Here is a 12,759-nt window from a genome sequence, read left to right on the forward strand (position 1 = left end):
CTCAGCCTAGCTCCAGCCCTTCAATACCACCCCCCACTGCACAGCCCCCCTCGGCCTAGCTCCAGCCCTTCAGTGCCGCCTCACCACTGTGCAGTCCCCCCTCAGCCTAGCTCCAGCCCCTCAGTGCCGCTGTCAGCCCCAGGTGGGTGGGTCTCATGAGGAAGGGCCGTGCACATCTGGGAGGTGCGGATAAAGGCTTGGGCTCTCCTTCCCTCCCCGCTCCCAATCCCTCAGGTGGAGACAGCGGGGCGCTGTGTCTGAACTGGTGTGTGTGTTTGGGAAACTTCACTTGAGAGAACAAGGCTGTGGCCTGATCAGCCCCCTTTGACCAACTAATGATTGAGTTTGTCCAGCACAGCGACCCGACTGGGCAGTCCAAGACTCACGGTTCTGGGGTGCAAGGCCGGGAGTAGCGAACTGTGTGGTGTCGCTGTGTAGGTTATTTCATGGGTGGCTGGCTAGTGGCACTCAGTGCTCAGGGCCGGCTCTAGGTTTTTTGTTGCCCCAAGCAAAAAAAATTTTGGCTGCTCCCCACCCCAGCCCTGGGCTCTCCCTCCTGTCCCCCACCAGTGCCCTCCCCCACCCGCACCCCCTGCCGCCCCAGCCCTGGGCTCCCCCCCCCGCAAACGTGACCCCCTCATTCACCACAGCAATCCCCGTTTACACTTGCAGTGGGGATCAGTTTCTCCTAGTTTTATTTCACTTTAGTATAAATCTCGCCCCCCCCCCCCCCCCCCCCTGCACCCCCATCTTTACCCGGAAAGGGATGGGGAGCTAGTAAAGAGGCCTCAGGCAGAGGAGCGGGTGTGAGGGTGCTTGGGGGCTCTACACTGGCAGAGAGGCGGGGTGTGATGTACTCGCGGAGGAGGAGAGGGGGTATCAGGAAGGTTGCGGGAGAAGAGGTGCAGGGGAGGGGGGAGGTGCGGGAGGAGAGGGCTGGGGGAGGGTACAAGGGGAGAGATGCGGGTGAAAGGAGAGTACAAGGGGAAGGGGTGCGGCAAAGGAGCGATGGGGGGAGGTACAAGTGGAGGGGCTGCGAGAGGGATGGGGGGTACAAGGGCTGAGAGGGGCAGGCGGCAGGGTAGTATCCCCCGCTGCCCCGCTTGGAGCCAGGCTCTACCTCTCCCCACCCAGGGCAGGCAGCGCGGGGCTGAGGCGGGGGAGGTGCGCGGTGGGCTGGGTCCGGGGGCAGGAGGGGGCGGCGACAGCTCCCTGGCAGCTCGGGCTGCCCAGCCACTCGCCCTGTCAGCGCGTGAGCCGGGATCTGCGCCCCCTGCCCAGCCCCGCAGCGCCTGCACAGCCCCCTCGGGCGGGGAAACGCCGCGCCGCCCTGGGGAGACTCAGAGCAGCAGCGGCAGTAGGACCCCTCCTCCCTCCCAGCCCCGCTTCCCTCCCTCCCTGGCTCCTCACACACAGGCTGGATGCAGTTCAGGCTGCCCTGCCGCTGGAGAGCAAGAGCATCATCCCCCGGAGCAGGGCCGGCTTTAGCAAGAGTGGGGCCCGATTCCTGGGGGTGGGGCTTGCCGCGGCAAGCCCCACCCCCAGGAATTGGGCCGAGCTCCAGCCTGGGTCGCGGGCCTTGGGTCCGGGCCGGAGCCGCTGGGGTCGGGGTTGCTGGTGCTTGGCCGGCACCAGGCCGGGCCTAGGCCAGCGCATTCGGCCAGGGCTGGGGCCGGCGCCCCGGAGCCTGAGCCAAGCTGGGCCGGAGCCGCTTGGGCCGGGGCATGGGGTGCTCGGCTGGGCTGGAGCCACAGGGCTGGGGCCGGGCCGGAGCCAGGGCCAGTGCTCCAGGCCCCGAGCCAGGCCAGAGCCAGAGCCGCTGGGGCTGAACTAGGCCACGCCTCCCTGGAGCCCTCCTCGCGCCCCCTCCGCCCGCCCCAGCTCACCGGCTGCCGCCTGCCCCTGCTTGTTTTCAGACTTCCCGCCAACATCTGATTCGCGGGAAGCAGGGGAGGGGGAGGAGTAGGGGGGAGAGCGTTCAGGGGAGGGGCGGAGGGGGAAGTGAGCTGGGGGCGGGGTGGACAGCTGCGGGGCCCTCTTAGGCGCGGGCCCGATTCAGTGGAATCAGCTGAATCCGCCTAAAGCCGGCCCTGCCCCGGAGCTGAGCCCCTCTCAGTGCTGCAGCCCGGGTATGACGCTCCGGCTCTCCAGCGGCCGGGCAGCCTGAACTGCCGTCCAGCCTGTGCGACTCCGGCTGCCATGAGCGCCATCTAGCGACTGCAGCCAGAACTGCAGCGTCAGTTCCAGCTCAGCCTGAAAGCCTCAGCTGACAGGGAACGTCTTGGTTCAGGGCCGGCTCCCGGCTATTTGTGCCCCAAGAAAAAAAAAAAGAGGGGGGGGCCTGGAGTGCCGCCCCTTGGAAAGTGCTGCCCCAAGCACATGCTTGGAGCGCTGGTGCCTCGAGCCGGCCCTGTCAGTGCTGTATACTGGGAGTGACTTTGAATGCTCGTGGCTGTGTGGGAGCAGAGCCTGGAGGGGTCTCCTGGGACCCAGCATGGCACTGTTGGGCTTTCGTCATCCTGATCCTGAAAGACGACCTGAGCAGGGCTAACCAGGGCGGGGGATCCAGCTGACACCCTCAACTCCACCAGCTTCAGCTAAATCCCGAACACACCGTGGCAGGGCCTGGCTTAGGGCCGGGCAAACTGGGCCCACGCCCAGGGTGCCGTAGCCAGGGGGTCGTCACAAGGGGCTCAGGCTTCCCCTCACCGGCTGCGCCGCAGACTTCTCTGCGGAGTCTGGCCCCTTCTCCATGCTGGGCCAGCAGGCTTCTCCCTGCCCCTGCCCTCTCCCTCCTCAGCTAAGGGCTCCAGCTCCACCCAGCGCCCCCCTCACCCTCGGGAGCACAGAGCTGTGCGGAGTCCCTCCCTGCCTGTGGTGGGGGCAGGACCCCATGAGACCAGCCAGAGCCAGGAGCAAATGTTTGTAGCATGTGAGTGAACAGGGCCGGGGGAGTCAGGCCCAGCAGGGCGGTCGAGCAAGGCTGGAAACAGATTCTGGAGGCTGGGAAGAGGGGGGATGGAGCTGAGATCCATAGAGCCCAGCATGGGACTTTGTTGGGCAGGGCAGAGGAGGAGGAGGAAACAGGCTGGGGATGGCTGGGGATAGAGTGACCAGATGTTCCAATTTTATAGGAACAGTCATGATATTTGGGGCTTTCTCTTATATAGGCACCTATTACCCCCCAGCCTCTGACCCTATTTTTCACACTTATCTGGTCACCCTGCTGGGCTGGGAAGGGAAAAGAGCAAGGGGGGGGCGTCTTTGTCTGACTCAGTGAGGTAGCAGTGAATGTGCTGGGGCTTCCTGGGGAGCAGGCTGGTGCCCAGGGCCGTCCTTAGGATTTATGGTGCCCGAGGCGGGATTATTAAACTGGTGCCCCTGTGCCTGACTTGCTCTTAACAACACAAACATAAGCTTACAGGATTGGAAAACTTGCCACATGCATGTTATTAAACCCCGTTTAACTTAATTAAGCCCACTGTGATGCTGATGGACTAGCACTAAAGAAGTAGCGCTATAGAAAAAATTCTGATTTGCCAGAATGATGCAAATAATATAATTTTTTTAATTTGTCAACATTTTATTGGACATTTATATGAAGAGGTATTGAAACAAGGATTTGTTTTTAATTAAAAGCAATCTTTCTGGCTTTTTTTTGGCTGCAAAAGCAGTAATAATGTCATTGTATGACAAAGACAAAGTGATGTCTTGTTCGATTGCAGGAATAGCAAGACCAGTCAAGCATTCCTGACTCACTGTAGAACGCAGATAGTTTTTAGTGAGCTTTAGTTTTGAGAAACTCCGTTCTCCTGATGCTACTGTTACAGGAATTGTCGGTAGAATACGAGAGGCAATGTACACATTACAGAGGATATATGTCAACAAGTTTGCTGGTATGAATAAACTGTACAGTGTCCATCACCGATTTTGCATGTGGCAACATTGGTGACAGTGTCCTCAATTTTTCGTCCAGTTCAAGTCCATTTAAATCAAAACTATCACCGTGCTTCAGGAGGCTCTCTAGGTTCTTGCGCTGTGACCTTGAGCTAGTGTGAAGACACCTCACAAGGCGCTCCGCCCTGACTGAGACACAATAGAGTCGGAAACCCAGGTCATTTTTACAAAGCCACTTTTTAGTTTTAAATGTATCGTGGGCATCAGTCTTAATGTTAGTTACAACTCATCAACCTTCTACTGTAACTAGATCAATGGCATTATCCAGTTTAATAAGCTGGGTTTCCAAGCAGTGGGAAAATATAACCCTAGTTTTACTCCTAGGTAAAGCACAAAGTGACCGGAATGAAGTCAGCACAGAATCATCTCATCTAGATTAAGGTAGCACAGAAATGTTACAGAAATCCTATTGTGCCTTATTTTTCTTTGGAAAGACATTAGCAATAGCAGCACATTTTGGGCACTGCCAGAAATACATGATAAATCACTGCCTCTAAAGTTCCATCAAAACTTTTCACAGCTCTAGCATGATCTGCTACACAGATTCTTCACAAGGAAGTGTCCCTGGCCTTTTTAACTCGTATTAACCATGTATTGACTTTATGAAAGTTGGACAAAACATTGTGAAAACGTAGGACATTGGCTGCCCAACCTCTGGGCTGGCAAAAGCTATACTGACTCACTGGGGAAAAAAGCAAGAGAATCTTAGTACAACATATGGTCACTCTATACCAGGAGTCGGCAACCTTTCAGAAGTGGTGTGCCAAGTTCACTGTCATTTAAGGTTTCCCATGCCAGTAATACATTTTAACATTTGTAGAAGGTCTCTCTCTATGTCTATATTATATAAATAAACGATTATTGTATTTAAAGTAAATAAGGTTTTTAAAATATTTAAGAAGCTTCATTTAAAATCAAATTAAAATGCAGATCTTATCAGTTTAGTGTGATCCTTGCCTGGGACCCTTGTCTGGGACCCTAACTTTTGTCCTTGATTTTTCATAGGGATATATCCTGGATGGCCTTGAAAAGCAGGTGATTCCCTTACTAGTGCTCAAAAAATCATGAGGCAAACCCCCAAATATCCCGAGATTGGCTTAAAAATCACAAGATTTTAACAATATAATACAATTGGGGTTTTTTATTTGCCTTTTGGTTTTTGAGCTTTTAGGGTTCCTGTTTTCCAGCTTTGCCCCTCTCCCATGAGGGCTAGTATCTTGTATTTGTTGTTAATGAAAGCTGAGATTCTCACAGGCCTCTACGAGGTGAGCCTCTAAAAAGAATAATAAATGTCACTAGATCAGTGCTTAATTCCTAATGAAAGGTGCCAGGGCTCAAGCAATTTTTTTACTTTCATAACTGACGCAGTGAGCCCAAAGGTACCAGGGCTATGAATTGCCAAGCCTACAGGTGCTGGAACTCAGCCTTGGCAAACCCTCGCGGGAAGAGAGAGAGAGAGAGAGAGAATTGGTTAAAAACCCTAACTTTCAGTACTCAGTGTTTCAAAAATGTTAGACTGCCAACCTGTGACATAGAGATGTCTTTTGTTTAAAAAAAACCCCATGAATAAAGCTACTTTAAGGGAAATTACTGCTTTGTCCAACCCCGAAGAGCTATGAGATCTTTGCTCACCAATGCTCATAAAACTTGTATTTGTCATGCCTTTTTGGTGACTTGAGTATTACGGTCTATTATAAATAAAGTGCATTTCATTGATTGATTTTTAAAATTAAATTAGTAACTGGAAAAAATAGCCAGTATTTTTTTTTTAAACCTGTGACAATTATAAACTACTGTAATCTGTCATTTACTTTCTAGAATCTAAAGTATATCTAAGTATAATCTAAAGTTCTCCTGCGAAATGCCGGCTGTGCAAACCCTTCCATGGCTGGATCATTCTTGTGTTTTTATTGTAAGTACAAATAAATATATATAACGAATTTAAAAGTATGTAATTAGTAATTTGATATATCGGGTGGTGCCTTTTCTTATGTGTTCGCTCCCCCTGATGTTAGAACCTGGCTATGCCACTGCCTGCGAGTGAGGGAGGGTGGAATCCCCTGCGGCTCCCCAGCGTCCCCCCCTCCTCTCGTGCTTTGGGAAATTCCCTGTGGCTCCCCAGGCCCTGCGGATGGGGGAAAATCCCCCCTAAACCTCCCCAGAGGCCAGGGGGTTGGGAATCCCCCTTGGGAATCCGCCCCCAGCTCAAGGTGCAGGGAGGAGATCCTTTGAAGCTCTCTATACCTCACTAGTATGGGGGAATCCAGTTTCTGCCGGCAATGATAAAAGAAATAGTATTTTTCAGTTCACCTCATACAAGGACAGTAGTGTGATCTCTTTATCATGAAAGAGCAATTTACAAATGTAGATTTTTGTTATTATATAACTGCGCTGAAAAACAAAACAATGTACAACTTTAGAGCCAAGAAATTCACTCAGTCCTACTTCTTGTTCAGGCAATCACTTAGGGCTAGTCTACACTACCCGCCTGGATCGGCGGGTAGAAATCGAACTCTCGGGGATCAATTTATCGCATCTCATCTAGACGGATAAATCTATCCCTGAATCAACTCGCTTACTCCCACCTCGTCAGGAGGAGTAAGCGCCGTTGACGGAGGAGCCGCAGCAGTCGATTTGCCGCTGTCCTCACAGCGGGGTAAGTCAAATAGGATACGCCGAATTCTGCTACGCTATTCGCGTAGCTGAATTTGCATATCTTAAATCGACCCCCCCCCCCCTTAGTGTAGACCTAGCCTAAGAGAAACAAGTTTGTTTATATTTATGGGAGATAATGCTGCCCACTTCTTATTTACGTCACCTGAAAGTGAGAACAGATGTTTACAGCAGGGTGAGCTGTGGGAGATCCCCCTCCTCCAGAGGACTGGGGAGCTCTGGGGGATTTCTTCCCCTAGGCTGGGGAACTGTGGGGGTTACCCTGCTGCCTGCAAGGACTAGGGAGCACCAGGGGTCCCCCTCATCCTGGGGGACTGAAGAGCTCTGGGGCTAGCCCACACTGGCAGCGACTGGGGAGCTGTGGGAGTTCCCAATCTGCTGGGGCTGGGGATCTGCGGGAATTCCCCCCAGGCTGGAGAGCTGCAGGGGTTACCCTGCCACCTGTGGTGCCTAGTGAGCTCCATGGGTCCCCCTCATCCACGGGCCCTGGGGAGCTTCGGGAGATCCCATGGAGACTGGGGAGCTGCAGGACAATGCCCCTGCCGGTGGTGGCTGGGGAGTCATAGGGCATTCCCCCATGCCCAGAGCTGCAGGGGTCCCACACCCTTACAGGCACTGGGCAGTGTGGGGGATTCCCCACCACCTGGGGAACTCTGGGGGATTCCTCCCCAAGCTGGGAGCTGCAGCGGTTGCTCAGGTACCTGCAGTGGCCAGGGAGCTCCCAGGGTCCCCCGAACCGTGGAGACTGCAGAGCTGCGGGGTATTTCCTCCACTTGCTGCAAGTGGGGAGTGCAGAGCCTTGGGGGGATCCCCTCTGCCCCCAGCAGCTGAGGACCTGTGGGGCATTTCCCACCCCAGACTTGGTGGCTGGGGAGGTGTGGGTGATTTCTCCCCCGCCCGCAGGAACTGGGGAGCTCCAGGATATTCCTCCTGCTTATCGGAGACTACAGAGCCATGGGGATAATGCAAGGCCTACAGACACTGGGCAGCCGCAAGAGACACCCCACTCTTGTCTGTGGGGTCAGGAGAGCCGCAGGTGGATCCCCAATGCCCGCAGAGACTGGATGCCCCCACACCCGTGGGGAATAGGGAGCTTCAAAAGATTTCCTCCCTGCACCTTGCGCTGGGGAGCTGGGGACAGATTCCCAAGGGGGATTCCCGACCCTGTTGCCTCTGGAGAGGTTTCAGGGTGATTCCTCCCCCATCCGCAGTGCCTGAGGAGCTGCAGGGAATTCCCCAAAGCCCTGGGGAGTGTAAAAGTAGAATGGATTAAAGAAATGCTGTATGTTCCTTTAAGCAGGAATGAGGAATGTTGAGATAAAGTTGACAGGAAAAGAAACATTAAGGTATTGAACAATGGGTCCACTTAAGCTGATGGTGGGACATTAACAGGAGATCGGTAAGAGTTAATAAGGAAATAAGATGTGTGTCTAGCCGCAGTTAAACTTATCAGCTCTGTTCCCTTTGTCATCTTGTTAAGTTCATGCCCTTTTTATCTGTATAAATAAGTTTGGGCCTTGCATGGCACTCACATTATCTGGGTGTATTAGCAGAGCGCTTTTGCTAACAAACAGAGTGGTCCGGCAAATTGTGAGTCCTGAGTCTGACTTTGACAGGAGCAACAGGGGATTCCCGCACACACACTCGTGGGGACTGGGGAGCCATTTCCTCCCTGCCCCCAGGGAAATTCCCCAACACCTCAGGATTCCCCCCGCATCCACAGGCCCTTGGGAACTCCAGAGGTCCCAGGCACTCACGGGGACTGGGGAACTGAGGGATTCCACAAGGCCCATGGGTAGTGGGGAACTATGGAGCATTCCCCAGTGCCCAGGAAGAGTGGGGAGCTGTGGGCCTGCAAGAACTGGGGACCATTGGCAGACTCCCCGCCACCCTCTGTTGGTGGCAGCTTGCGAGCTGCAGGGGTGTTTCCCCGCCAGCCGAAGCGACTGCAGAGCCACAGGGGATTTTTCCCCCTAACACCGTGGGCTGGGGAAATGCAGGGCATCCCCCCATCAGCTGGGGCTATGGAGATACGATGGCTGAATGAAACTTTCCCCACAGGCCAGGCATTTATGAAGTTGTGACCAGGGTCCTGGGGGGCCACACTGAGATTGCGCAATTAGGGCAAACTACAAAGAATGGGGCCGACAATCCTCAAAACTGGTGGATATTCCAATACTTAGATTCTCCAAGCCAGCAACAAAACAGCTTCTACAGTACCTTACTGCTACACAGAGGGAAAAAGAACAGCTCCCTTAGAGCAACCCAGCCTTGGGCTCCCTCCCAGATATCCCCAAGATGTTTAAATGGGCTAACAGAAATTCTTATTCATCACATTAAAAAGTTCCAACAATCCCAAAGGATCCAATACATTCTCCACCAAGTTAAGGAATACTTCAGTTCTGACCCAAATACACGCTTACAACCAATTCTTATTAACTCAACTAAGATTTATTAAAAGAAGAAAAGGGAGAGAGTTGGTTGAACGATCATTATACATACAGACTGGCAGAGTCCTTAGGTCAGTTTCACTGTAGAGATGATGCTTTAGAATTGCAAAGAGTCCTTTACAGAATCATTTCATCACATTCTAGTCCAATGCCCAATTTCAATGTCAGGGCGGTCCAGATGGGACTGGAGATCTCCGTCTTCCGACTCACACTGCCCTCCCCCCCCCCGCCCCGAATAATGCTTCGGCAGATCAGAGAAGAACGGATCATTTTTGCAGCGTCTCGACAGCTCACAGTCCTTGGCTGAACAACAGGCTTTTGAAGTAACCTATTTCCTAAACATCACTGGTAATTAATTACATGGATTAACATGAGGAGATTCTCCATAAAGCAGTTCATAGACAGTTTACCACAAATTTTCAGGAGACAAACAATGACATTATTACAACCAAGTTTTATCTAAATGTTAATATTCCCTTTTAATCTCTGAATTCACAGAATACAGCCCTAGACAGGAACTGTTTATTTCCATTGTTAACCTTTAACAAGATACAACTAAACAAAGACTACTACAGTTACCAGCTTCTTCCATGTCTTTAACAATACACATTTACCTCTTGAAGCTCTAGTTTATCGGAGGACACAATTTTCTAACATGTTTCTAAAGGTTGAATCTAGGTCAATTACATGCAATTTCCTTAACACTTTCTGTCTGTGTCAGAGAAGTTTAGATCCTGTGTGGATTCTCTCATATTTAATGAGGTGTGATATCTGCGTGAATTTCCCCACGGTCCAATCACTTGTGGGGTGTCTCTCCTGTGTGGATTCTCTCATGTCTAACAAGGTGTGACCTACATATGAAACCTTTTCCACAGACTAAACACTTGTGGGATTTCTCTCCTGTGTGGGTTGCCTGATGTTTAAGAAGGTCTGACCTCCGTATTAAACTTTTCCCACAGTCCACATATTTATGGGATTTCTCTCTTGTGTGGATTGCCTGATGTCTAACAAGGTCTGACCGCCGTGTGTAACTTTTCCCACAGTGTAAGCACTTATGAGGTCTTGCTCCTGTGTGGGTGGCCTGATGTTTAACAAGGTCTGACCTACATATGAAACTTTTCCCACAGTCCAAGCACTTATGGGGTCTCTCTCCTGTGTGGATCCTCTGATGCGTTACAAGATATGATCGCTGTGTGTAACTCTTTCCACAGTCTAAGCACTTATGGGGTCTCTCTCCTGTGTGGATTGCCTGATGTCTAACAAGCTCTGACCTCCTTATGTAACTTTTCCCACAGTCTAAGCACTTATGGGGTCTCTCTCCTGTGTGGAATGCCTGATGTTTACCAAGGGCTGATGTGTTTCTGAAACTTCTTCCACAGTCTAAACACTTATGGGGTCTCTCTCCTATGTGGATTGCCTGACGTGTAACAAGGTCTGACCTCTGTATGAAACCTTTCCCATAGTCCACACATTCATGGGATTTCTCTCCTGTGTGGATTGCCTGATGTCTAACAAGGATTGACCTCCGTATGAAGCTTTTTCCACAGTCTAAGCACTTATGGGGTCTCTCTCCTGTGTGGAATGCCTGATGCCTAACAAGGTCTGATCGCCGTGTGTAACTTTTCCCACAATCTAAGCACTTATGGGGTCTCTCTCCTGTGTGGATTGCCTGATGTTTAACAAGCTCTGACCTCCATATGAAACTTTTCCCACAATCCAAGCACTTATGGGGTCTCTCTCCTGTATGGATCCTCTGATGTGTTAAAAGATATGATCGCTGTGTGAAACTCTTTCCACAGTCTAAGCACTTATGGGGTCTCTCTCCTGTGTGGATTGCCTGATGTCTAACAAGCTCTGACCTCCATATGTAACTTTTCCCACAGTCTAAGCACTTATGGGGTCTCTCTCCAGTGTGGACTGCCTGATGTTTAGCAAGGTCTGAACTCTGTATGTAACTTTTCCCACAGTCTAAGCACTTATGGGGTCTCTCTCCTGTGTGGATCCTCTGATGTATTACAAGATATGATCGCTGCGTGAAACTCTTTCCACAGTCTAAGCACTTATGGGGTCTGTTTCCTGTGTGGATTGCCTGATGATTAACAAGGTCTGACCTCCGTATGAAACTTTTTCCACAGTCTAAGCACTTAAGGGATCTCTCTCCTGTGTGGTTTATCTGATGTGTAATTAGTGCTGAATTCAAACAGTTCCCGCACTTGAGGTATTGATAGGATTTCTCTCCTATGTGGCTTTTCCCATGGTTATTAAAGTCTGAGCAGATATTGAAGATTTTCCCAGGAGCCAAGTATTGAAGGGGTTTCTCTCCTGTACGGATTGTCTGATTTGTAACAAGGTGTGGTCTCACAATGAATCCTTTCCCACACTGGAGGCAGTGGTAGGGTTTCTCTTGCTTGGGATTTGTCTGCTGGGCTGTGGGATCCTTGTCTCCGCCCCCACAGTTAATAGATTCATCCACTTTCTTCCCTGGGTGGTTTCCCATCAGCCTCTCTGACCTCTGCCAATTTCCACAGGATTCTCCCTGTTCCCAGCACTGGGAAAAATTCCCTTCAGCTCTTCCCACAAATGTGTGCTGTGGTTCCACATCCCCAGGATCTTCCTCATGGTGATTCCCTTTCTCCTTCTCACTGACTATCTCAGCACCTGCTGGGAGAGAGACAATTCAGACAGGAGTCATTGTGCTGGGGAGAAAGAGGAATAGCACAGAGGGAAAACCCACCACGCGAAAGTTGTGAAGAATCAGCAATTGGATTCTGCTTCCAGATCCCACCCAAACACTCACAGGGAAGAAAGCTGCGAAGGAAACTCCTGCAGCTAACAGGACGGGTGGAAAACAGTGAGCGATATCTGCTGACTGCAGCCCTCCCTTTGTTGACATGAGGAAGAACTGTGGGCTCTTACTTGCACCATATTTTGGGGATTCTCAACTTTTTCCTTCATTCCCCAGATGGTTTCTGTGTCCATTCTCACCTGTGCGGGTGCATCTCAGGACCTCTCTTTCCTCGCCGGCCTGGAGATCGGGCACCCACGGCTCTTCCCCTCGTTCCAGCTGTGCGATCAGGTCAGGTTTGGGAATGGGAAATCCTATACATGGGGTGAAATCAGACCAGATCAGTATGCATGGAGTATTGAGAGTGTATTTGTTACAAAGGGCATTCCATAAGTGGAACCTGTCCCCTTGCTGAGGGATAATTAAATTCCAGAAGATGGGAACAGGGTCACTGAGCCCCCTTGGGAGACGCAGGGTATGTTGGAATATGTACATATATAACCCAGATATCCATGTAATATGTTATAGGACTATCACTAATAAATATTGATGCCCCCTTTGGGTCTTAATATAATCAACCTGTATTCTACTCCACGGCTCTACAAGTCTTTGGTGTCACAGGGGTCCCAAATTTGGTGGTTTATTTTAAACTGCTGCACATCTTATGCAAATTTTAACCAAATTTTCTACGTCCTCTTGCACCTTAGACCGTATTCCAATCTGTTTTTACCTTAAAGAGAGTATTTTCTATTCCTCAGTGGGCTATAGAGTGACACAGGTTAATGATCTCTTCTCTTTGAAGTTTATCAGGTACTCACTTTACCTCTCCTGTTTTCTTATTCACTGAATAACCCCCTTTCATACTCCAGGTTCCCCATCTTTAGGTTCAGCCTC

The 12,759-nt window shown here is 51.0% G+C and overlaps 2 protein-coding genes across 8 annotated transcripts in view; one reads left to right on the forward strand and one right to left on the reverse strand.

Moving 5' to 3' along the window:
- The window catches only part of LOC117887100 (zinc finger protein 208-like), an 882,934-nt gene that overhangs the window by 296,701 nt on the left and 573,474 nt on the right, over positions 1 to 12,759 (forward strand). The window lies entirely within an intron of this gene.
- LOC117886905 (zinc finger protein 260-like) overlaps positions 9,098 to 12,759 on the reverse strand; it is a 241,991-nt gene continuing 238,329 nt past the window's right edge. For 5 of the 7 annotated variants that reach the window (XM_034789035.1, XM_034789037.1, XM_034789036.1 and 2 more), the window contains one exon: positions 9,098 to 11,738. In XM_034789035.1, coding sequence (XP_034644926.1) covers positions 9,877 to 11,738 — 1,862 coding nt within the window. In that variant the 3' untranslated portion in view covers positions 9,098 to 9,876. Of the gene's footprint in view, positions 11,742 to 12,065; positions 12,393 to 12,759 lie in introns of those variants that run through there. The other 2 variants (XM_034789032.1, XM_034789031.1) reach the window with 2 other exon arrangements.

The sequence above is a fragment of the Trachemys scripta genome, chromosome 14 (assembly GCF_013100865.1).
Source record: "Trachemys scripta elegans isolate TJP31775 chromosome 14, CAS_Tse_1.0, whole genome shotgun sequence".
In the NCBI taxonomy this organism is placed as follows: Eukaryota; Metazoa; Chordata; order Testudines; family Emydidae; genus Trachemys; species Trachemys scripta.